Source organism: Microcaecilia unicolor, chromosome 11 (assembly GCF_901765095.1).
Source record: "Microcaecilia unicolor chromosome 11, aMicUni1.1, whole genome shotgun sequence".
Taxonomy (NCBI): Eukaryota; Metazoa; Chordata; class Amphibia; order Gymnophiona; family Siphonopidae; genus Microcaecilia; species Microcaecilia unicolor.
In genome coordinates, this window is record NC_044041.1 from 60,972,570 (window position 1) to 60,997,773 (window position 25,204).

Sequence of the window (25,204 nt, forward strand, 5' to 3'; positions counted from 1 at the left end):
TTATTTATTGGGATTTATTAACCGCTTTTATAAAGAGACTCACCCAAGGCGGTGTACAGTAGGTACAGTTTAACATAAAACGTATAATTTTGTTAACAGCATAACAATAGTAAAAGAACCAAGAACAAATATAAATACAATAAGGGACCCTTTTACTAAGCTGCGTAGGTGCCTATATGTGGGTACAGTAGGGTTTTGGTGACTTTGGGAGGGGTCACAGTTTCCACCACAAGTATGACAGGTAGAGGGAGATAGGGACGCGAGTCCCTCACTACATAGTGCACTGCACCGACCACTGCACTACTCCAGGGACCTGCATGCTACTCTAATGGACCTGGCTATAACATCTGAGCCTGTCAAAGAGGCTGGTAAGTCATATTTTTATTAACATTTTTGGGGAGTGGGAGGTAGTCAGTGATCACTGGGGGGGTATTGAGGGGTCATCCCTGATTCCCTCCAGTGGTCATCTGGTCATTTAGGGCACCTTTTTTGTGCCTTATTCGTTATAAAAACAGGGCTAGCTCAAAACGTCTTAGTTTTAGCTTTGTTTTGTTCCAATATGGCTGAAAAAATATCTAAGTCTTAAGAACGCCCAAATCCCACCCTTAACACTCCCTCTTGAGATTTGGATGCACTGCAGATGAACAGCATAGAAAAACGTCTAAAAAATAGGTTTTGAAAATACTGATTTGGACGTTTTTGTGAGAAAAATGTCCAAATGCTGCTTTATGCCACTTTTTGGATGTTTTTCTCTTTCAAAATGAGCCCCATAGTAACCTATGTAACTTTGTAAGTCTGGGTGCTTTGAAAATACGCCTCCATGTGTGTTTATTGCAAACTTGATATACTGCTATTTGTACAAATATCAAAGCAGTACATACCATAATCAATTACATATAAAAACTATTATTTATTTTAAACGTTTTTGCACGTGCACGACCTTTTCACCAAATTACAAGTGAATTAATTGCTGGTTAGTTTCTGCCTGTATCTTCTTAAGCTTAAGGGACTCGGATACAAGAATAGGATCTGCCAGCTTGCTGCACCCAATACAGTCAACAGATCTATTTTCAGAATTACATGTATAATCTTCAAAATTATGCAAGTTGATTGACAAAGGACTTGGTCAGACATTCCACCTCCAAAGAGGTGGCAATAAGGGCTCCAGCGCTAACCCAGCGGTAACCGGGCAGTGCGTGGCAATGCCTGATTACCGCCAGGTTATTGCCACACAAGCCACGGGGGGTTTCTTTCCCCACCAGAAATTGTGCGCACTTGGGACAGGACTACCGCCAGTGGCTGCACTAGGCAGGCGGTAGTCCCGAAAGAGCAAGCAGTAAGCCCACGTTGGGATTAATGCCACTCTGTAAAAGGGCCCCTGGGTTATTACAAAACTTGGAACAAAGACACGAAAAGGGCTTGGGCGCTGTCATGTCAGGTTCAAATGCTGACATAATTTGCATTTTCTAAATATTGAAAAAAAGTCCCTTTTCCTGACAACTACCCCATCCTCAGATCTTCACAGGGAAGAATAATCCCAGTCTGTCTTGCTCCACTGATGCTGTTTCTCAAAAGAGTGCCTGCCAACCTGAGGCTTTCGGGCAAAGGAGGGGCTGTTTCTCTGCCGCCCCTTTTGCTCAGCTGCTGTTTCTCTTTCTTCTCTGTTGCATGATCCACACTACTACTACTACTACTCAACATTTCTAGAGCGCTACTAGGGCTACGCAGCGCTGCACAATTCAACAAAGAGAGACAGTCCCTGCTCAAAGAGCTTACAATCTAATAGACAAGTGAACGGTCGGTCCGATAGGGGCAGTCAAATTGGGGCAGTCTGGATTCACTGAACAGTAAGGGTTAGGTGCCGAACGCAGCATTGAAGAGGTGGGCTTTAAGCAAAGACTTGAAGACGGGCAGGGAGGGGGCTTGGCGTAAGGGTTCAGGAAGGTTGTTCCAAGCATAGGGTGAGGCGAGGCAGAATGAGCGGAGCCTGGAGTTGGCGGTGGTGGAGAAGGGTACTGAGAGGAGGGATTTATCCTGTGAACGGAGGTTACGGGCGAGAACGTAAGGGGAGATGAGGGTAGAAAGATAGTGAGGGGCAGCAGACTGAGTGCATTTGTAGGTAAGAAGGAGAAGCTTGAATTGAATGCGGTATCTGATCGGAAGCCAGTGAAGTGACCTGAGGAGAGGGGTGATATGAGTATATCGGTTCTGGCGGAATATGAGACGTGCAGCAGAGTTCTGAACAGACTGAAGGGGGGATAGATGGCTAAGTGGGAGGCCGGTGACCAGGTATATCCATTCTTTTCTTTGCCTCTTTTTCTCAGGGATCTGATTCAGTTGAATAATGAGCATCTGTACCACAGTCTATTTTTATTCCCATTTTGGCATCAGCAATTAATCTCTTTAATAAAATTCCCCCAAGCTGGAAAGGAAAGTCTGTGCACCTAGTATGTTCCCTATTTACCTCCCCTCCCCCGTGCCTTATCTATTGGATTTCACTCCTGCCTGTTTAAATCGCTTAACCAGTTAGTGCTCCTTGACTGTTCACAGTTAGCATCTGCACCAAAACCGGCTAACTTGTGGACGTTCCGGGGGGTGGGGGGGTCTGTGAACTCCCCCACATTCAGCACTCCTATACCATTCTCTACAACACCTCCTGCTGGGAAAGGCTGGGTCTGCTGGAGAAGTGAGCTCCCCCACAAACAGTGATCCTGCATCCTTCCTTGTTTTCCATTCTTGGTGCGCCATCTTAGAGTGTTCAGTTTCTAGGCTTAGTTCATATTTCTGAATATGTGTCATGTTCTGGACAGTAATTTACATGTGCTGTTTTTGTCTTATTCATCAGGATCTTGGATTGGAGGGAACATTTCTGAATGACATTCTTTACAAACACGCCACCTTCCTTAACCTTGTGGATCCCATCTCCCATGATCTGCTCATGAGCTTGGCCAGGGATCTGCAGTGTCCCAAAAAGGTGAGCTGGTTACTTAAACCTCCTTTGCAAGTGTACAATTCAAGCTGTTTGAGATTCCTAAAACACAGGGAATGCTGAGCAGGATGATAAGGGACTCCCACCTCAAAATGAGGCATTCTATCAGGGAATCTTGTATAAGATTTCATGCACTGTCAACCCTCTGTGCGCTTTAATGAAGAAAAGACCCTCATTACCAAATTGTGACAACAGAGCTGCCAAATTGCCCAGTTAGTGGGAGAGGCTGGGACTGTAGGAGCACTGACATTCATAGTTTCAGGAGGGAGATTTTAGGCCAGAACTGAATTTCTGATACATTATGGGACCTGCAGCACTGATTTCAAGGGGTGGGATCAGGAACTACTACCACACTGCACTGGAGATGCAAGTTCAAAACTAGGACTGGCCAATAAGTCTCCCTCCTAGAACTGGCATGCTGAAGTCAGCAAAAAGGGAGCCTCTCTGACTATCAGTGCAGTTTAACTCAAAGTTCCCATGCTTGTGATTGCAGCTGAGTACACATATAACCCCAGTCTCTCACAGTCCTTTGGAAAATGCTCCAATTTAGGTCATTTTCAATCTTTTCTAATGACAGGAACTAAACTAGAGACTCAAGTGGAGGGATTGTCTCCTGCAGCAGATCATAAATCATCAGTTTCCCCCCCTTCCCCCATAAGTATTGCCACACTGGGACAAACCAAAGGTCCATCAAGCCCAGCATCCTGTTTCAAACAGTGGCCAATCCAGGTCACAAATATCTGGCAAGATCCCAAAAAAGCTCAATACATTTTATACTGCTTATCCCAGAAATAAGCAGTGCATTTTCCCCACGCCAATTTAATAATGGTCTATGGACTTTTCCTTTAGGAAGCCGGCCAGACCCTTTTAAAACCCCGCTATGCTAAACCCCTTTACCACATACTCTGGCAATAAATTCCAGAGTTTAATTACATGTTGAGTGAAGAAAGATTTCCTCCAATTCATATTAAATTTACTACTTTGTTCCCTATAACAGTCCTGCCTGTTTTTCCACTGTGTATTCAGCACTACATTCTCTGTAGATCTGCTGCTCTGGCCAAACCACGGAAGAGATCACTATTTCTATTTTTGCCTCTGCCGTCTATACCAGGGTGACCAGTGACTGTCCCTGTTATGGACAGAGCTCCATTAGGAACACTGTCATCTATACTCTGGTTTGAGTGTAAAAGAAACTGTCCGGTGCATAGGGCAAAGGCAAAAATAGGAAAAGTGATCACATTTGAACCCCAACTTTGAACCTCCAAGTCCCTGGCCATATATGTTTTGTGGTTTACATTCATTCAACTGGGCAAACAGCAGTAATGGTGCTTCTGTGTTTACAGGGTATATGCAAGTATGAATGATCTGTGTTCTTCAGATATTGCCTTAAAGAGCATTGAAGAGTGTGAGATCCACAGGGCAGAGCTTCTGAGGAAGGTGTATTGAGACTATATCCATTACAGGATTAACTTTACAAAAAGAAGTGTAAATTGTACTTTTCCCTAATCTCTTTACAATACCATATTTTCCAGTTCAGTAAGCTAGTGGGAAAAGCACCTCTCAGGCATTAGGAATAAGCAGGGTTGTGTGGCTATGAGGTAGATGAGTTGCGGCTTGAGGAGGTCCTTATAACATATTTCATGGTAAAAGGAATCTCCAGTATTTACAGACAGAGGAGAGTGACGAAGAACAGCCTATAGTAGCAGCTGCTCTCAATGTTCATTCAATTTTTTTTTTAATTGTTCTGGGTCAGGGACCAACAGAAGGCCTCCTTCCCCCTTCTCTTCCAGCTGCAGGAGACAGGAAGTTCAGAAAGGTTCTGTGTTGGCGACCTGGCATAACCTGGCAGAAAATCACCACAGGTTGCTCCTCTCTGCCTCTTCACATAGGGTCAGGACCAGCACACTTCTGCCAGGGAAGGAGATGAGGTGAGGCGTGAGGGAATGTGTTAAATAGCCTTCAGTGAAATTTTCAGACAGGCACAGAAAAGCTTATTAGTTGGTGCTATTTTTATTTGAGGTACCTCCACTCATTAGCTGGCACTATAGGACCAATGTAGGAAGTTACTGCAGGCAGAAGCATACGGTTAACAAGCGTTCTGCCCTCACGTTACTGACCACATGATACAAAAAGGGGTTCACCGTGGTAATTAACTCTCGCGCTAGACATGGGTGCACACTATATTAAAATGAATGGTAATGAAGCCATTCCTCCACAATGCACAGAAGTAAACAGGGGGTTTTAACACGCAGACAATGTGAAAATATTTATCACCAGGTCCGGGGCAACATAGAAGAGTTGGGTAATGCCAGTTCCAGACCTGCCACCACTGCACCGCTGCTGCTGCTGCTGCCGCTGCTGCCTCTCCTCCCGATGAGCAGTAGCGGCAGCAAATGAAGAAGAAGCAGGTGTCGGCTCCGCCAGTCCTTTGCCCCTCTTATGTCAATTCCTGTCCAGGGAGTGTGAAAGATGACCCACCAAAGTTGGAGTGAGACTTGGCAGCTCTGGAACTGGTGGGGGGAGAGAAAAAGGGGAGACGCTGACTGGAAGGATGGAGAGAGAAAGAGGTAAAACACTGGATGGAACGAGGGAGAAAAGGGGGAGATGCTGAAAGGATGAGGCGAAAAAAAGGGGAGACCTTTGATGAAAGGGTAGGGAGAGAAAGAGGGGAGATGCTGGATGGAAGGATGGAGAGAGAGGGAAGACACTGGGTGGAAAGATTGGGAGAAATGGTAGACACTGGATAGAAGGATGGGGAGTGAAAGAGTGGTGATGCTGGATGGAAAGGGGAAAAGATAGAGTTAGTAAAAGACTAGAGAATAAGAGAAGAGGCATATGAAGAACAAAGATGAGGGAAAGATGAAAACCTGTAGGTAGACAAAGTAAAAAGAGAGAAATTAAAGACTGGATAGTAAGAATGAATTAAATCTGTACAGAGAGGCAGAAAAATAAATTGAAGAAAACTGAAAGAAAAAGGAAGAGAGAAAAATGACAAATGAACGGGAAACCCTAGCAAGAATGTTAAGAGACGATGAAGGAAAGCAGAAACCAGCGACTGGGACCAACACAATTAGAAAAAGAAAATTGCCAGACATCAAAGGTAGAAAACATAATTTTATTTTTAATATAGGATAAAGTAATATGGTGGCTATGTTAATAAAGGTTAATAACATAAATAAAAGATGAAGGTGCTCATTTTCAAAGCACATAGAAAGTTACGTGGAGGGACATAATCGAACGGGGACGACCATCTCTAAGGACGTCCCGGCGAAGGGGCGTGGAAACCCGTATTATCAAAACAAGATGGGCATCCATCTTGTGTTTCGATAATATGGTCGGGGACGCCCAAATCCCAACATTTAGGTCGACCTTAGAGATGGTCATCCTTAGGTTGTCCTTAAAGATGGTCGTCCCCGGTTTTCGGCGATAATGGAAACCGAGGACACCCATCTCAAAAACGACCAAATCCAAGCCATTTCGTCGTGGGAGGAACCAGCATTTGTAGTGCACTGGTCCCCCTGACATGCCAAGACACCAACGGGGCACCCTACGGGGCACTGCAGTGGACTTCAGAAATTGCTCCCAGGTGCATAGCTCCCTTACCTTGGGTGCTGAGCCCCCCCCCCCAAAACCCACTCCCCACAACTGTACACCACTACCATAGCCCTAAGGGGTGAAGGGGGCACCTACATGTGGGTACAGTGGGCTTCGGGTGGGTTTTGAAGGGCTCCCATTTACCACCACAAGTGTAACAGGCAGGGAGGGATGGGCCTGGGTCGCCTGGCTGAAGTGCACTGCACCCAATAAAACTGCTCCACAGACCTGTATACTGCTGTCAGGGAGCTGGGTATTTTATTTATTTATTTATTTATTTTCTTTCCATTTTGCTCACACCTTTTTCAGGAGTAGCTCAAGGTGAGTTACATTCAAGTACACTGGATATTTCTCTGTCCCAGGAGGGCTCACAATCTAAGTTTGTACCTGAGGCAATAGAAGGTTAAATGACTTGCCCAAGATCACAAGGAGCAGAAGGGATATGAACCGGCCCATTTGAGGCTGGCATAAAGGCTAGCAAAAAAATTATTTTAACTTTTTTTTAGGGTGGGAGGGGGTTGGTGACCACTGGGGGAGTAAGGGGAGGTCATCCCTGATTCCTCCGGTGATCATCTGGTCAGTTCAGGCACCTTTTTGAGGCTTGGTCGTGAAAAAAAATGGACCAAGTAAAGTTGGCCAAGTGCTCATCAGGGACGCCCTTCTTTTTTCCATTATCGGCCGAGGACGCCCATCTGTTAAGCATGCCCCAGTCCCGCCTTCGCTACGCCTCCGACATGCCCCCGGGAACTTTGGTTGTCCCCGCAACGGAAAGCAGTTGAGGGCATCCAAAATCGGCTTTCGATTATGCCGATTTGGGCAACCCTGAGAGAAGGACGCCCATCTCCCGATTTGTGTCGGAAGATGGGCGCCCTTCTCTTTCGAAAATAAGCCTGATAGTAACCTATTGTCAGCCGCTCCTCCCGGCTGCGTAGTTGTCTCTCTCACTTATCCGTGCTGTCCGCTTCCGATTCCACACTCGTCCGTGCAGTTCGCTCTCACTGCCACACAGTTCCGCTAGCAAGGCGGTGCAACACAGTACCACTTGCTAGTCTTTTAAACAAAGTTCAGCTAGTTAGACTTTAAACTCAGTTCTGCTAGCCAGGCTTCAAACCCAGCTCGGCTAGCCAGACTTCCCACAAAGTTCAGCTAGTCAGGCTTTGAACACAGTTCTGCTAGCCAGGCTTCAAACCCCGCTCGGCTAGCCAGACTTCCCACAAAGTTCAGCTAGTCAGGCTTTGAACACAGTTCCGCTAGCCAGGCTTCAAACCCAGCTCGGCTAGCCAGACTTCCCACAAAGTTCAGCTAGTCAGGCTTTGAACACAGTTCTGCTAGCCAGGCTTCAAATCCAGCTCGGCTAGCCAGACTTCCCACAAAGTTCAGCTAGACAGGCTTTAACCACAGTTCTGCTAGCCAGGCTTTTAAAGATCCACCACCCTCACTTGTCAACACTTTACCTCTTGACAACCACCCACCGGATCTCTCCTGACTATTATTCCTTTCTTGATACTTTGGGCTCTTCTCTAGAAGTCACTCCTCTTCTCCAGCCACTTCCTCTCCCACCTCCATTTCCTCTTCCACACCTTCTCCTCCTATCTGCTCCAACTCCTCCCATTCCATCCCCCCATTCTCCACCCCCTCCCTCAGGTGTTCCACCCTCTCCTCAGCTGATTCCATCTCCCAATCAGCCCCCTCTCCTTTCCTCTCATGTGGCTCAGGTCCTCGTTTGTCCTCCTCTCTCCTATTCTTCCAGGCAGTCTCCAATCTGTGTTCTCTACGCTCCTGCCTCCTCCCCTCCCGCAATGCATTCTGGGATCTGTAGTTTTTCCACTTGGGCTTTTCTCTCTTCCCCCCTGCATTCTGGGCTCTGTGGCTTCTCTGATTCTCACATACCCCCCTGCTCAAAATATTGCTAGTCCTTTCCCTTTTACCACTTTCCCCATCCAGACTAGCAATCCTGGACAACACATCCACATGTTGCAATAACTTCCCCGCCCGATGCTCAATATAATACTGGAAGGGCTGTAATGCCAAATACCACCTCATGAGTCTAGCATTATTGTTCTTCATTTGCCCTAACCATTTTAAAGGAGCGTGGTCAGTAATCAGTTTAAAAGGGCGTCCCTCCAAATAATACTGACACTCTTGAATAGCCCACTTAATGGCCAGACACTCCCTCTCAATGGTGGCATACCGAGTTTCATGAGGCAGCAGCTTCCGGCTTAAATATAAAATTGGGTGTTCCTCCCCCTCATGTACCTGGGATAATACAGCACCTAACCCCACACCTGAAGCATCAGTATGCAACACAAAAGGTTTCTCAAAGTCCACCGTTCTCAGCAGGGGTTCCTCACACAATGCTAACCGTAAAGCCGAAAAGGCTTGCTTTTCTCTCTCTCCCCATCTAAGCTGATTAGGTCTATTCCCTTTCAACATGTCTGTCAATGGAGCTGCCAGAGAGGCAAAGTGAGGAATGAACCTTCTGTAGTATCCTATTAACCCCAGAAACCCTCTCAAACCTTTCTTGGTGGTGGGCAATAGAAATTGGCGGATACTCTTTACCTTGTCACACAAGGGTCTCACCTGTCCATTCCCCACTTTATATCCAAGATACTTAACCTCCCTTTTTGCAAAATGACATTTTTGGGGATTCAGAGTTAGTCCTGCTTCCCTAAAAGCCTGTAGTACCTTCCTCAGCTGTAGTAGATGAGTTTTCCAATCAGTACTATGAATGATAACATCATCTAAGTATGCAGCCGCATACTCCTGATGCGGCCTCAAAACCCTATCCAGCAGACGCTGGCAGGATGCCGCTGCTGAATTCAATCCAAAAGGCATCCTCTTGAACTGAAACAGCCCAACCGGAGTACAAAATGCTGTCTTCTGACGAGACTCCAATGAAAGGGGAATCTGCCAATATCCCTTTGTTAGATCTAAGGTAGACAAGAACTGTGCAGGCCCCAGCCTGTCTATCAGCTCCTCAATACGGGGCATAGGATAGGCATCAGGATGGGACAGGGCATTAACTTGACGAAAGTCAATACAAAAGCGCCACGTCCCATCCGACTTTGGCACCAGCACCACCGGACTAGACCAGGGACTCCCTGACTCCTCTATCACCCCAAAATCCAGCATTTCCCTCACCTGCTTGATTATTTCCTGCTGTTTAACTGGTGATAACCTATACGGTTTCTGTTGCACCACCCTCCTTTTTTCTGTAATCACATTATGAGTTATCAGATGTGTCTCACCAGGGCAAGACGTAAGCACATCTTGAAATTCTCTCAAAAGAGCCTGAATCTGTTCCTTCTGTTGATTCTCTAGCCCTTCCCCCACCACTGGCTCTTTGGGGCTAAAGATTTCCGAAATTTGAGGCCCTAAGTCTTCCTCCTCTTCCTCCCATACCTTCCCCACAAAGACCTTCCTCTCTATCCAAGGTTTCAACAAATTAACATGATAGGTTTGATTTTTCCCCCGTTCATTCCTCACTTCATATGTCACGGGCCCCAACTGCCTCTTCACTGTACAGGGTCCCCTCCATCTACTAGTAAATTTATGAGGACCATCCGGGATCCTGACCAGAACTTTATCCCCTTCTTCAAATGACCTTTCCTGAGTCCCTTTATCATACCTCTCTTTCTGATACTCCTGGGCTCTCCTGAGATTTTCCCTAGATAACGCCCCTAATCTCTGTAACCGCCCCTTCAAGTCATACAGATATGAGACCACTGTCTTATCTCCCTGCCCCGGTGGGACCCACTGTTCTTTTACCATGTCAAGCACCCCCCTCGGAGCTCGCCCATACATCAGCTCAAAGGGCGAAACCCCAAGAGAGGACTGAACACATTCTCGGCTCACATATAGAGCAAACGGCAGTAGTTGGTCCCAATTTTCATAGTGAGAGCCTAATCCTTTCCTCAACAAGGCCTTCAAGGTTTTATTAAACCTTTCCACTAGCCCATTAGTTTGGGGATGGTATGCCGAGGTGTTAATATGAACAATACCAAAAGCTTCCCATACTTGGGTAAGTGTGCCCGACCTGAAATTCGTTCCTCGGTCAGTCATAAGTACATAAGTACATAAGTAGTGCCATACTGGGAAAGACCAAAGGTCCATCTAGCCCAGCATCCTGTCACCGACAGTGGCCAATCCAGGTCAAGGGCACCTGGCACGCTCCCCAAACGTAAAAACATTCCAGACAAGTTATACCTAAAAATGCGGAATTTTTCCAAGTCCATTTAATAGCGGTCTATGGACTTGTCAATACCTCCCTAGGAAACCCCACCTCACAAAACAGCCTAATAAGCTCTGCTGCAATAACCTTGGCTGATAGATTACGCAGAGGCACTGCCCATGGGAACCGCGTAGCCATATCCATGATCACCAGAATATACATAAACCCTCTTGTGGACCTAATAAGTGGGCCTATAATATCCATAGCAATTCGCCCTAATGGAACCCCAATCCGAGGAAGCGGATGTAAGGGTACTGGCCCTGGCCCTCTTTCCGCCACCTTCTGACATAACCCACAGGAATCACAGTAAGCCTCCACTTCCTTATACACCCCAGGCCAATAAAACCGACCTAGCAGTTGTTTTACGGTGTTCTGCGTCCCTTTATGTCCTCCCAATGGGTGATCATGGGCTACTCGTATTATCACCTCCCGAAACCCCCGAGGGACTAATAACTGCTTCACCAACGGCTCCCCTTCTCTGGCTTTTGTTACCCTAAACAATAAGCCCTTCTCAATAATAAAAGCTGGTCCCTGTGTCCTTCTCCCTTCTTCCCTGGCCCTCTCCCATGCATACTGCAGTGTAGGGTCCGATTCCTGTTCCTTAAGAAAAGAAGGAAACTGCTCCAACAACTCCCCGGGCCTTTTAGGGAAGTCCTCCGTGTGCCTCATTCCTTCCAACATCTGCGCTCTCCCCCTACGCGCTAGTTTTTTTACCCTTCCTCACTAGATCCACCCTAAGAGCATTAGGCAAAGCTTCTAAAAATTGCTCCAGTACTACATCCTGGAACACTTGATTAACAGATCTCTTCTCTGGTTCTAGCCACTTGCCCGCTAAATCTAAAAGTTTTTGCAGCAGTGCTCTAGGTGTCTCCCCCTCTGTCCACCTCCACTCCCGAAATCTCCTCCTATAAGTCTGACGATTTAGCCCATACCTATCCAGAATAGCTTCTTTCAGTTTCGCATAATCAGCTATTTCCGGGGTAGGGAGCGCCCGAAAAGCAGCCAGAGCCCTCCCAGATAGGGCGGGTGCCAACCTAATGGTCCATTGCTCTTGGGGCCAGCCGGCGGCCGTAGCCACCCTTTCGAACGCTCCCAAGTAATCCTCAATATTGTCTGAGTCAGTTAGCTTACCCCAAGGCAGCCAGTTTACCCCAGGAAGCCCAGCAGTCCCCGCTCCTTCCTCCACACGGATGGGCCTCAAGTTCAGTCCTGCTCCCTGCAGTCCGCCTCCACTACGCAGCAATTCTTGAAATAAATCCAAAAGTGGCTGTTGCTGGGCTCGGGAAGCAGCTAACAAGTCCTCCAAAAGTTGATGAGCCATTTCCTGCTGCTTCTGAAATTGGTGTGTCATAAACGCAAACAGTTCTTTGGGATCCATCTTGTCCACCGGCTCCAGGGTATCTGCGGGGAAACAAAAAAAAACAGCCACCCAAGTGCGGACTTTCACAAAAATCTTTTATAGTTCACAGGCCCTGTGCCTCCCCGTTTATTATATCCTCCCTCGCCTCCTCCCTAGGTACCCTTTACCTGGGTAGGCGAGTAATGCGCCTTTGTCAGCGTTGGCCCCCTCGACGGGCTTCAGGAATCTCCCGGCCACCACCACCTCGCTCTGGTTACTCGATGGGTCAGGTCTGGCCCTCCCTCGGCCTTCCAGGGGCCTCTCCTCCTCCTCCGTGAAGGTTCACTGTTATCCCACCACTGCCACCATATGTCAGCCGCTCCTCCCGGCTGCGTAGTTGTCTCTCTCACTTATCCGTGCTGTCCGCTTCCGATTCCACACTCGTCCGTGCAGTTCGCTCTCACTGCCACACAGTTCCGCTAGCAAGGCGGTGCAACACAGTACCACTTGCTAGTCTTTTAAACAAAGTTCAGCTAGTTAGACTTTAAACTCAGTTCTGCTAGCCAGGCTTCAAACCCAGCTCGGCTAGCCAGACTTCCCACAAAGTTCAGCTAGTCAGGCTTTGAACACAGTTCTGCTAGCCAGGCTTCAAACCCCGCTCGGCTAGCCAGACTTCCCACAAAGTTCAGCTAGTCAGGCTTTGAACACAGTTCCGCTAGCCAGGCTTCAAACCCAGCTCGGCTAGCCAGACTTCCCACAAAGTTCAGCTAGTCAGGCTTTGAACACAGTTCTGCTAGCCAGGCTTCAAATCCAGCTCGGCTAGCCAGACTTCCCACAAAGTTCAGCTAGACAGGCTTTAACCACAGTTCTGCTAGCCAGGCTTTTAAAGATCCACCACCCTCACTTGTCAACACTTTACCTCTTGACAACCACCCACCGGATCTCTCCTGACTATTATTCCTTTCTTGATACTTTGGGCTCTTCTCTAGAAGTCACTCCTCTTCTCCAGCCACTTCCTCTCCCACCTCCATTTCCTCTTCCACACCTTCTCCTCCTATCTGCTCCAACTCCTCCCATTCCATCCCCCCATTCTCCACCCCCTCCCTCAGGTGTTCCACCCTCTCCTCAGCTGATTCCATCTCCCAATCAGCCCCCTCTCCTTTCCTCTCATGTGGCTCAGGTCCTCGTTTGTCCTCCTCTCTCCTATTCTTCCAGGCAGTCTCCAATCTGTGTTCTCTACGCTCCTGCCTCCTCCCCTCCCGCAATGCATTCTGGGATCTGTAGTTTTTCCACTTGGGCTTTACTCTCTCTTCCCCCCTGCATTCTGGGCTCTGTGGCTTCTCTGATTCTCACACTATGTAACTTTGTAAGTCTATGTGCTTTGAAAATGAGCCTCAAAATAGAAAATAAGGTGATATCTTTATATTGGACTAATTTTAATACATTTTTGATTAGCTTTCAGAGACCAGCTCTTCCTTCCTCAAGTCAGAAGAGGATACAATAACAGCAGTATACTGTCCTGACCTGTCCTGAGAACAACAATGCTAGTTTGTTTTCCTGACCTGTCCTGATACAGGAGGTTTTGGCCTCTGAAAGCTAATCAAAAATGAGGAAAATATTGACATCATTGGAGTACAGTGACAGACAGGGATTACCCTCATTGTTAATAAGTTTTGATGCTGAAAAGGCATTTGAACGGGCGAATTAGGAATTTTTATTTGCCATCTTGGAGAAATATGGGTTTGTGGGCCACTTTCCCTCAAATTCTATATATGGTGCCTTAAGTTGCACGCATTAATTTGGCCACATGGCCAAACTGCACATACAACTTAACTGATTAACAAGCCAATTAGCACCAATAATTGGTATTTAACCAATTAGCAGCAGTAATTGGTTTTAATTAGAATTTACTCGCACAACTTTCTAGGCGTATTCTGTAACATGGTATGCATAAACTCTAATGCACACAGTCAAAAAGGGTGCATGGCCATGGACGAGGAATGGGCAGGTTGTGGGCATTTCAAAAAACTATGTGCACTATTATAGAATACACCCGATCTGCGCCTAACTTAGGCCTGGTTTTAGGTGACCTAAATGGGTGCACACAAATTTTAGTTGCAAGAACGGCACGTGATCATATTCTATAAACTACGCCTAATTTTAGGTGTAGTTTATAGAATCATGCTAACCGCGTGGTTTTGCAGCGTCAATTTTTAAGGCACCATATATAGAATTTTCCCTTTGTGTCTACAATACAGACCCTTTATACCTCCCTCAGAGAGGCCATAATGGTTAATGGGATTAGGTTGGACAACTTTCCAATTTGTCATGGGATGAGACAAGAATACCCACTGTCACCCTTATTTTTTATACTTAGACTTGACCCTTTGATACAGGATATATAAGCTAATCCAGATATTCAAGGCATCCAGATAAGTTCCTAAACATTTAAGCTTGCACCTTTTGCAAATGGTATCCTGGTGCATTTGACACACCCACAGAGCTCATTCAAGATGCTTTTAGGAAGCATTAGGGAATACGGAGATTATGCAGGCCTAAGGCTGAACCTTTCTTAATTGGAGGCCCTGCCATCGTCCGATATGGTGAAGCACACTTGAGAAGGACCTTTTCCTTTTTGCAATGAGCAATACATTTATTTAAATACCTAGGGATCCAGCTCGCAATTGCCGCTGATGATATATATTCACTAAATATTGCTAAATTATAAGAGGTTACGGAACAGTAGTTGGACAGCTGGAGGGACTTACTGCTCTCTCTGAAAGTCCGCATTAGCGTAATACGAATGATAATATTCCCTAAATGGCTTTATATGATGCAAGCCCTGCCGCTTAGGCTATTGAACAAAGATCTAAGATGTATTTACCAATTGTTTTCTAAATTTTGTTGGGCAAATAAAGAAACCTAAATTGAAATTCTCCCTCCTTATGGGTAATTGGAAGCAGGAGGGTTGGGTCTTCCAAATATGTGATTATATAATATCGCCTGCTTATTGCGCCACATTAGAGCTTGGCTTTTTTTGTAGCACTGGATATACCCCACTGGTTTTGGAATCAGCTTATTGAGCTCCCTATCACTTTATGTCTTTACTGCAGGCCCCAACTAACCTTCTTCCCTATAGGTTGAGTTGTAGTATTATTTTTCGCCCATGAAGGAAATGTGGAGGGTGATTGTAGATAACCTGGAGAGTAGCCAAACACAACTGATCAGCACTCCATAAGGGGGGAACATAGCATTTGCACCGGGTCTAGAAATTCTAGGTTTTTTGGTATGGGAGCAAGCTGATTTGACATTATTGTAACACTTGATCACTGATGAAGGGGTCCTGCTTCCTTTAGAGGAACTTCAACATCAAATAGGCGTGCGGTGGGGCGATAGGTTCACTTATTACCAAATATGCCCTGTACTGAGCCGATTAATCCCCTATCTATGAAATGTGAAAGACTGTGCGGTGTTGTTTTAAAGACAATCTCTACTGTGTATTTGATCTTATGTATGTTCTTTGGTATGATTGTACTCTCCTATCAAGCTATGGAGCTCCCTGTCACTTTCTGGTAGCAAATTTTATTGTAACTGTAAACTGACTCAATTTGTTCTGATTAGAAATAGTATAGTACACCTAATAAATGATAAACAATAATATGTGCGCTCTTTAGATTGGAGCCATTTAGCTCTTCGAGAGGGTGATAAACTGAGAAGCTTTTTCAATGAGGTTTCAGAGAGCGAGGTTACAATTTCAGGGCTACGTAAAGCACTTTATCATTTGGAAGAGACTATGGATTTGAGGGAGGTTAGGAGTCATTGAAAACAGGATTTAGGGAGAGGATTTGGGGATTGGGAGATATTGAATAGTATCCTGCTTTTACCAGTACCCATACTGGACCAACCTTAAGGGCGGGGTCACAATCTATGGCTCCACCCCTACAGTAGCCATACACCAACAGTAGCCACACCCATTTTACCAGCCATGGAGCATATAAAAAGGCATCATTGAAAATAGTACACAAGGCCCTAGGCCCAACAAAAAAACCCCTAAGATTGACCATAAACTAATAAAATACGTAAACCAAAAAAAAACAGCTGAAACACCCAAAACACGGACTCTGGCATGCAGGATAACACCAGAAAAAATATATATTTCCCCCTTGCTATAAAAATAGATGATTTAAATTTCAAATGTTCTATTCACTACATTACAAATTAACAACTACAAATAAAACAAAAAAATTAGCACAGCTACCACACTACATTATCTTAAAATAAAAATAAAATTATTTTACCTACATTTGTTGTCTGGCCACATACTTCTTTTCATTTGTATTGGTCCCAGTCTCTGGTTTCTACTGGCATCGTCTTCTCTCAACTCTATTGCCAGGATTTCCTGTTTGTCATTTTTCTCTCCTCCTTTTCCTTTCAGCTTTCTTCGATTTTATTTTCTGCCTTTATTCACATTTAGTTCTTTCATACTATCCAATCTTCAATTTCCCTCGTTTGACTGTGTTTACCTGCAGCTTGCCCCCCTCTCTCCTCCCCACTTCCATCTAGCATTTCTCCCCTTGCCCTCTCTCTCCCCATCCAGTATTTCTCCCCTTGTCCCCTCTCTCCCCATCCAGTATTTCTCCCTTTCCTCCTCTCTTCCCATCCAGCATTTCTCCCCTTGCCTCCTCTCTCCCCATGCAGCAACTCTCCAAGGGCCGCTGCTGCTTCTCCCAATGAGCAGCAGCGTCACCGGGCAAATCAAAGAGTAAAAGGTGCAAAACCACAGTGCTCAGACATGCACTGTTGGCTCTGCCAATCCCCTGCCCTTCTGACTGACGTCAACTTCCTGTTCTAGGACTGGGGATTGGCAGAGCCAACACAGTGCGTGCAGCCCCGCACCTCTGCCTGCTGCTCCTTGCGGCGCTGCTGCTGCTCATTTAGAAAAGTAGCTGTGGCCGTGGGAGATGAGTGGGGAAGGGGAAAAAAAGGTGCCGGTACCAGCACATAGCTGCACAAAAGAAGCCCTGATAATATTAAAAGTACACTGGGACTTACTTCTAATTCAGACCTTAGGGAATGTTGCTTCAAAACAGTCCACAGAGCATACTTTACCCAAGTGCAGTTGTACAAGTCAGGTAGAACACAATCACCAACATGCAGCAAAGGTCTTAGAGCAGAAAATACTCTATTTTTTATTTATATTTGTACCCTGTGCTTTCCCACTCATGGCAGGCTCAATGCGGCAGGCAATGGAGGGTTAAGTGACTTGCTCAGAGTCACAAGGAGCTGCATGTGCCAGGAATCGAACCCAGTTCCCCAGGACCAAAGTCCACCACCCTAACCACTAGGCCACTCCTCCATGGCATGCCCCAGAATCAGCCCATTTTGGACCTCGTTAGCTAGATATATGGCTGCTATTTTAGAGGTTAATATTCTAGGCTCTCCTGAACAATTGCTTTTAGATAGGATAAAGGCTTATAGAGGGAAGGATACAGGGGGTACACTTCTATTAAGTAAAATGTGTCTTCTAGTTTGAAAATGTATTTTACAGTCATGAGTTGCCTCTGAACCACCAACTTATTGGAAATGGAGCAACCAACTGCATCAGCTTCTTACCTGGGAGACACAGGAGGCTCATGACTCTGTAAAATGTAAAAACCAATTCATGTTGGTCCGGTCAAGTTAGCTGCAGAATAGGGGTAGGAGCCTTATCTTAAATACTCTATGATCATGTAAACTAGGAATGATATAGAAATAAGGTGCCATAAACTTGATTAACCTAGGGCGGAGATGGGGGGAGGGGGCTATATATATATTTTTAATGTCTGTTATTTATGGTTGCCGGAGACCATAAGAATCCAGGCTTCCGGAGCCTAATGTTGACAGGTATTGTGAAGGGAAGGGTGGGTGGATGTTTGGGGAAACAGTGGGAAGGGAGGGATGTTGCTGGAGAACCTCCTGAAAGGCCCGCACAGCTTTTTGAACGGTTCTGAGTTCCAGCCGATTGATTGGCAACCATGCTTTCACCTCCATCCAGAGGACCTGAGCATAGCCTGTTGGCAATACATTCCCTAACCTGAGAGGCTGGCATCCATGACCACTACTATCCATTGGGGGGACCCCAAAGGAATTCTCCGGCAAATATGGGCAGTCTGCAGCCACCAGCTCATTCTGATCTTTGCCTGTGGGATCCAGGGAAGACAACCCTGGTAATCCTGGGACATCAGAGATCACCGCAACAGAAGGAAGAACTGCAGAAGCCTCGTGTGCCCCGGTTCAGGGCACCACTTCCAATGTCACCACCATACAGCCCAGGACTTGGACATAATCCCATGTCCGCGGATTTGAAAGAGAGAGCAGCAGTGAACCTGAGACTGGAGTTGTCCATACAGAGATCCAGAAGGAACACACTGCCCTGGCAAGTTTCGCCAGATACTCCAGGTTCTGGGACGGAATCAACTAGCTCTTGGCAAAACTGATAATCCAACCTAGAGACTGCAGAAGAGAAATAACCCAAGAGGTTATTCACACACTTTCCTGAAGGGAAGATGCCCTGAGCAGCCAATCATCCAGATAAGGGCATATCTTGATCCCTTCCCTGCTGAGGAAGGCCGCTGCCACCACCATGACCTTGGAGAGAAAGATCCACTGCTGGAGTGGGGAGAAGGGGAGGACCTAGCACCACCAGGAATACCCCCAAAAGGCACCAGTGCAAGTCTTTTTACCCCTGGACTCGACTGAACTAGCGAACCAAGAGAAGCCACTGGCAGAAGAATCCAGGAGCTACTGAGGCACCATCTATCTACCTGCTGAGATAAAGGAAAATACCATCTGGTCAGACTGCTCACTGTCCTTTATCAGAGTTCAGTATTGCCCTTTATCTCCACCTGCTGGTAGGTGAATCCCACTTGTCGCTGGATTCATCTGCTTTGATGAAAAGAAAAAAAGGTATCATCTTATTTTCCATTTTCAAGTGCCTGAACTGAGTATGTGCGGGAGTGTCAGCATCAATGGATGAAGCATGTTGCCAACTTCTGCACTATTCAAACAGAATGTTAGGGAGCTTGGGCAGTGGACCTCTTTGACTGGTGGGGCTTGGGAATCTCCATCAGTGATTCAACCGGTGCCACAATTTTGGAGGGGGCATAAGTCCAAAGTTAGGGAGTGAGGCCCCCTCGTGGTTATGCCCCTAGAAGGAATAGATGCTGGATAGGGGTGTAATAGCGTGCACTAAAAGTTTAAAACACTTCCTATTACCCATCCCTGCTGTCACTGGTGTAAATAAGGTATTTTCTGGAATGGCTGTGGGATTGAGATGGGTCAGAGGGTGGAGCCATAGGGTAGAATGAGGCGGGGTGGTATGTGTACTAAAATCTCCCTCTCAAAAATTGGGCCCTTTGGCAGCTCTGTGGTTCTGGGGATTTAAATGCCTCATTTTTCTCTTTTCTGCACCAGATCAGTGCCTTCAACTTTGCAGGAACAGAACAGGAGGTAATAGCTCTGTGCACACATCTGAACAAAAGTGAAAGTGCCAACAGACATCTGCACACAAGCTAGAGCAACAACAACAAAAAAGATTATGCAGTATATATACTATGCATGTGCATAGTTTTTGACCCAGATGAAAAAGCACGCAGAAAGGTTTGCTTGTTGTGGCCCAATTAGGAGTGCAGAGCACAGTAGTGCTGACAAATAAAAATGTCTTTAACTGGTGGTTACCTGGTTTTGCTTGGCTGGTCACGCATGTGTTTGGGGTCCATGGAACAGGACAAGAAAGAGCAGAGAACAGACCAACCGGCTGAGAGCCACTCCCATTGATTAATACTATCTGAGAAATCTATAACCATTGGTTAGTACCAAGAAGATTTGATAACAGGAGATGGCATTAGCCTATCTGGTCCATTATGTGGGCTGAAGCCAGAAGGCAGAGCTTGTCACCCTATCGATTTAATTGTTGTGGATGTAGCATGATGGCAGTGTCTGCATTGGAGAGAATTAAAACCTTGGGTGGAGACCGGCTTCAGCCTTCTGACATCATGCTGTCTCCTGTCATTAAACGTCCTTGTTTAGTACTGTATTTGAGACACCCCTACCCATTGCTGCATGCTGTATTTGAGAATGCCCAGCCTCTTGGTTGCTGTGTTTGAGAGCACCTCACTCATTGGTTGTTTGACAGAGCTTCACCTATTGGTTGATGTTGTTCAAGAAAGCCCCACCCATATTTAGAGCTCTGGTTTATTATGCGAGAGCATTGCCTTTTGGTTTACCTATTGGTTGGCACAGTGGTTTGAGAAAGCAGGGGAATGCAAATGTACTTGATGGGCATTACAGAGCTGAGGGTTGCTCTTTAGAGATTCAGAGATGCCAAGTTACCCAGTTTCAGGCTAGAGATTTTGGGACAGTTCTGGATTATGGGTCTTGCAGCTCTGATTTCAATGGCCAGGATCAGGCAATGCAAATCTCACACTGCTTTGGGATGTAAGCTCAAAACCAGAACTAGCCAAAAAGTCTCCAGCCTGGAACTGGGTAACTTGGCATCTCTGGAGATTTGGTTTAGCTAGGCAACCTGGCAAAAAGTCCTGGGAGGCTGGAGCTGAAGAAAGCGATGCCCATTGGTTGGTGCTGTAGTTTATTTGGATAGAACCTCGCCCATCGGATGGCATTATGCTCCTTTAAGGAAGCTCCTACCATTGTTTGTTACTGTGTTTGTTAGAGATAACCTTGCCTGTTAGCTGGTGCCCTGTTTGGGAGAACCCCAGCCCTTCTTTTGGTATGGGCTGGATCCCTTGATTTATTAAATATGCCTTTGAACTGCTTTCAGTGCAGCTTGAAGCAGATTTAATCTACTATCATAGTAACATAGTAAATGGTGGTGCCTGCACAGTCCATCCAGTCTGCCAAATAATGTAGCCAGAGTTGAATCTGGCACTCTGCAGAGGTTTCAGTTCTTCATGATTAAACACTTGTATACTTAATTTCTGTCTGTTTCTGCCAATTTTGGGGCACAAACTACAGTGTCGTAGCCACAGGGGGGGCTGAGCCCCCACTGCTTTCATGGCTGGCGGTGATGCCAAACCCCACCAGCTGCAGATGTCTCCTACACGAATCCCACCTGTGCTAATTCCAGCTCTCCCACGCATGCTCAGTTACACCTTTGTGGTGGTGGTGGCAGAGAAACCCTAAAAATAGACTTCTGGTTACGCCCCTGACAGACCGTAGAAGTCTGCCCGGCACTGGTCCTACTTCCCAACTACTGGAGTTGCTGTCGAAGCCCATTCCAGCCTTAATCCTAATCTGTTTTTTGCCATTTATAGGACCCAGACTATGGAAGACTACCTGGCATTGGTCTTGCTGCCCAACCTCTGAAGCTGCCATCAAAGCTCACTCCAGTTATGAGGCCATTTAAGTTTTGCTTTAATTGGATTCCATCATTCATCTATATAGTGATCCTCTGTGTTTATCAGTTCTTATCAGGGCTTCATCAGGCTGCTGAATATTTTATGCACGTAGGCTTGCATAGAAGAAATGTGTTCATTCATAGGTCATGCACTCTATCAGCTACTTGGGTTCTGCCTGTTGTCTGTGCTCTTTGGTTAGGAGTTAGATATTATATCATACAGTATAAAGCCACAAGTGTGGCACCTATCTCCATGACTTCTCCCCACCTTGCTTTGACCATCTTCAGTGGGTTTTTCTTCTTTCCATCTTCCTCTCTTCTCTTGTATCCCTCCTTTCTTCCACACTATTTTTATTCTAGCTATAGATGAGAGCTATCAATATCTTCATGTTATGGCAAACAGAGCCTTGTTCTCATATATGTGTTTGGTTACAGGATTATGACCTGTTGAAATCCACTGATCGGATCTGCAGACAACTCATCTACCATCTGACCCCCCACTCCAAGTGGCAACGACATAATATGCCCAGGAGAAAGTGCCAGGCCTGGTAAATCTGAGAGGACGCGGGGGGGGGGGGGGGGGAGCGGCACAGAGGAAACCAGGGTCCTCATCGTGTCATAAAGATATAAAATCAAAACCATCCATGAGTAGAATTTAGTGTTAAACAACAGCATATTGTTCTAAAGAAATGTTTTAAACAAAATTATATATAAATATTTTTTTAAATGATGGTGGGAGACCTCAGAGATTTCTACAATAAACAGTTATAGGACCTAATGGGCAACTATACCTGTTTATGTCCAGACTTCTTTCATAAAACATCTCTATCATTTGCTCACTACCACCTATTTTGTGCCTTTCATACACTCATCTATAGTGTATTCTAAAGTCCCATATATATGTTGAAACTCTTTCTTTCAGTCACTTATATTAGTAAAAAGCAGTCACAACTTAATTTATTTCAAAACAGCACTGTTCTCTTTCATCCAAACTGTGAGAACAGTGGAGGGCCTCTGCAATTTTGTTTTTATTATGTGGGTCCTAGCTGGCCCACATAGCTAAATGCCTGAATTTAGGACAGATTAGCTATGTAGGTGCCAGCACTGACTATTACCAGCACCCTCATAACTGCTGGCTCCTTCCCAACGCCACCCCACAGATATGACTTCAGTGTATGTAGTAAGCTTTTTAAGAAGTCTGTTCTCCACTTTTTTTATAATTCTTATTTTCTTTTTCCTTTATACCTTCCTGGGTTTATGCTCCTATTATTGTGGACTCACATAATGCCATAATTACTTCTTGATTGTTATACTTTTTCTTTTGGATTTATCTTGATTGTACTCTGCATTAACAAGTTATGTGCAGGTGAAAATTTTAAGTTCAGTAAAACTAAATTTAAAAATAAATTGGGGGTGAACTATGGGAAATAGATCTACTTTTGGAGAGCAGCCGGGTACTTATGACCCAGACTGGCCACTGTTTGAGGCAAGATGCTGAGCTCAATGGACCTTGGTCTGACTTGGCATGGCTTTTCTTTTCTTTTCTATTTCTTTTGCAATTTCTTTTATTAAATTTTCAAACTAATACAATACAAACAGCTGTCAGTAAAACAGCTGAACAGTGATAATACCCCCTCCTCCCTACTGTAAACACAGTGGTTGTAATTCCCTTCAACGGTTAGAGTTATGCATTCTTATCAGATTTGTCGCTAGGTAGCTCAGTTTTAATTAATCCCTCCATTCAAACTCCTGATCTCTTCAAGTTTTGTTCACGTGACATAATTTATAGAACTGCATAAGTTGTCCTTGGCACATAGCAGTTAATTGGGACATCTGGTAAATGTAGTCTATCTGAGCATGGCTTTTCTTATGTTCTCAATAGTTGACCACACTCAAGTGCAGACTTAGTATACATAAAGGATTGTGGAATAGTTTGTCTAAGAAGATGAAATTACTACTATTACTACTATTTAGCATTTCTATAGCGCTACAAAGCGTACGCAGTGCTGCACAAACATAGAAGAAAGACAGTCCCTGCTCAAAGAGCTTACAATCTAGTAGACAAAAAATAAAGCAAAAATGTGCTCAGGATTATTCAGGTTTTAGAAAAGAGCTCAAAACTTGACTACTTACAGAATTATTTTCTTGTTGACCTAAGGACATGCATTGGAGTTTTGTGGGGGGAGTGTTGTAGGCTTTGAGGGGGAAGAGATAATAGAGTATTTGGAGTAGGCGTGGATAGGGATTTTATGTTGTACTTTGCATTTTATTTGTACTCCTCCTCTGTACGGCCTGTGGCTGAAAGTGGCAGGTTACAAAGCTTTATATTAAATCAGTTAATTAAAATCTTAATTCAAAGCCCTTGCAGCACTTGTGTCTTGTTGTGGTATGCTTGGTTTTTACATCATGTGGTACAGGAAGAGGTCTTGGTCTAACCTATGCTGAGCCAGGAACACATTCACTATTAAAAGCCCAAGATCCAGCTTTGTTAAAAAAGCATCATGTGTATTTGTTCACTCTTTAATTAATCTTTTGCCTTTTCCTTCTCTTTAGTTTAAAGACCATTCTGCAGAAGAAGACAAGCAATGACACTATGGATCTGTCAGGAATACCTCTGTCTGTCAGAGATATCCAACAGGTGGCGTTTTACTTGCAAAGTAACAGAGACAGCCTTACTACAGTTGACCTGAGCTTTACAGACTTGACTGATGAGACTCTTAGCCTTCTACTGCCCTTCCTGGGGTTACTGCCCCAGCTCACCCACCTGTCACTCAATGGCAACCGTTTGACCAAATCAACTGTGAAGGAGCTGACAGATGTGATGAAAGATGCTAACAGGTTTCGGTCCTTGGCATGGATCGACCTTGGCAACAATGTGGATGTCTCCTCTATGCCACAGCTCCTGCTGGTGAGACTGCGTAGACGACTCTGCCAACAGACCATGCTCCCAATTATCTATGAAACTCTAAATGCTGAACTCTCTGGGTGTGAACAAAGCTAATTCCAAGAGGAAGATGAAGGAGAGGGGTAGGGAGAAAAAGGACAGGATCTTCCACCAGGGACAGGAGACTGAAGCACACCATCTGCCTCTGCTCTATAGGGCTACCAGAGGTGAAAGGATTCAATGGGTCAATAAAGTTTTACACAACCAAGAGCTTAAAAAAAAAAAAGTGTCAACTTCACCAGCCTTTTGAGACACTTTTTATCTTCTCAACTTATCATTTACTGAGTGGAAGACTACAGGAGCCATAGTCCTATCACTACTCACAGTGTACCTACAATCACATTAACATTGCACTGGAGGACTCTACTGAAGAAACTCACCCCAGCTGATTGCTCTGAGAGCCACATCATATGCTTGATTTTCCTTATCATGAAGCCCAGGCTGGAATGACTCATCTCGCCACTGAGCTTTTCCCATTTTTTTACATTTGTACATTAGGATTAATCTCCAAAGTAAAGAACTGAAATCAGAAACAAAGCAGAGAGGCTTCACAGATGTACATGGCCAGAAGCACTCTATAGGGGAGGGTTAGTGTGAGCAGTTGTTCAGGGGACTCATATTTGCAGTTGTAGAAAGGCACCATTTCACCTCTCATTCACGGTATACTTCAAGTTTGGGCAGCTTCACCCTCCCTGTCAGACATTTCCTGCTTT

General features: G+C 45.4%; 1 protein-coding gene across 1 annotated transcript in view; it reads left to right on the forward strand.

The window, feature by feature from the left end:
- LRRC75B (leucine rich repeat containing 75B) overlaps nt 1-24,872 on the forward strand; it is a 33,456-nt gene extending 8,584 nt beyond the window's left edge. Inside the window, exons 2-4 of the mRNA XM_030219362.1 lie at nt 2,846-2,974; nt 21,983-22,095; nt 24,101-24,872. Of these exons, the coding sequence (XP_030075222.1) occupies nt 2,846-2,974; nt 21,983-22,095; nt 24,101-24,548 (690 nt within the window). The 3' untranslated portion in view covers nt 24,549-24,872. The remainder of the gene's footprint in view (nt 1-2,845; nt 2,975-21,982; nt 22,096-24,100) is intronic.
- The last annotated feature ends 332 nt before the right edge of the window (nt 24,873-25,204 follow it).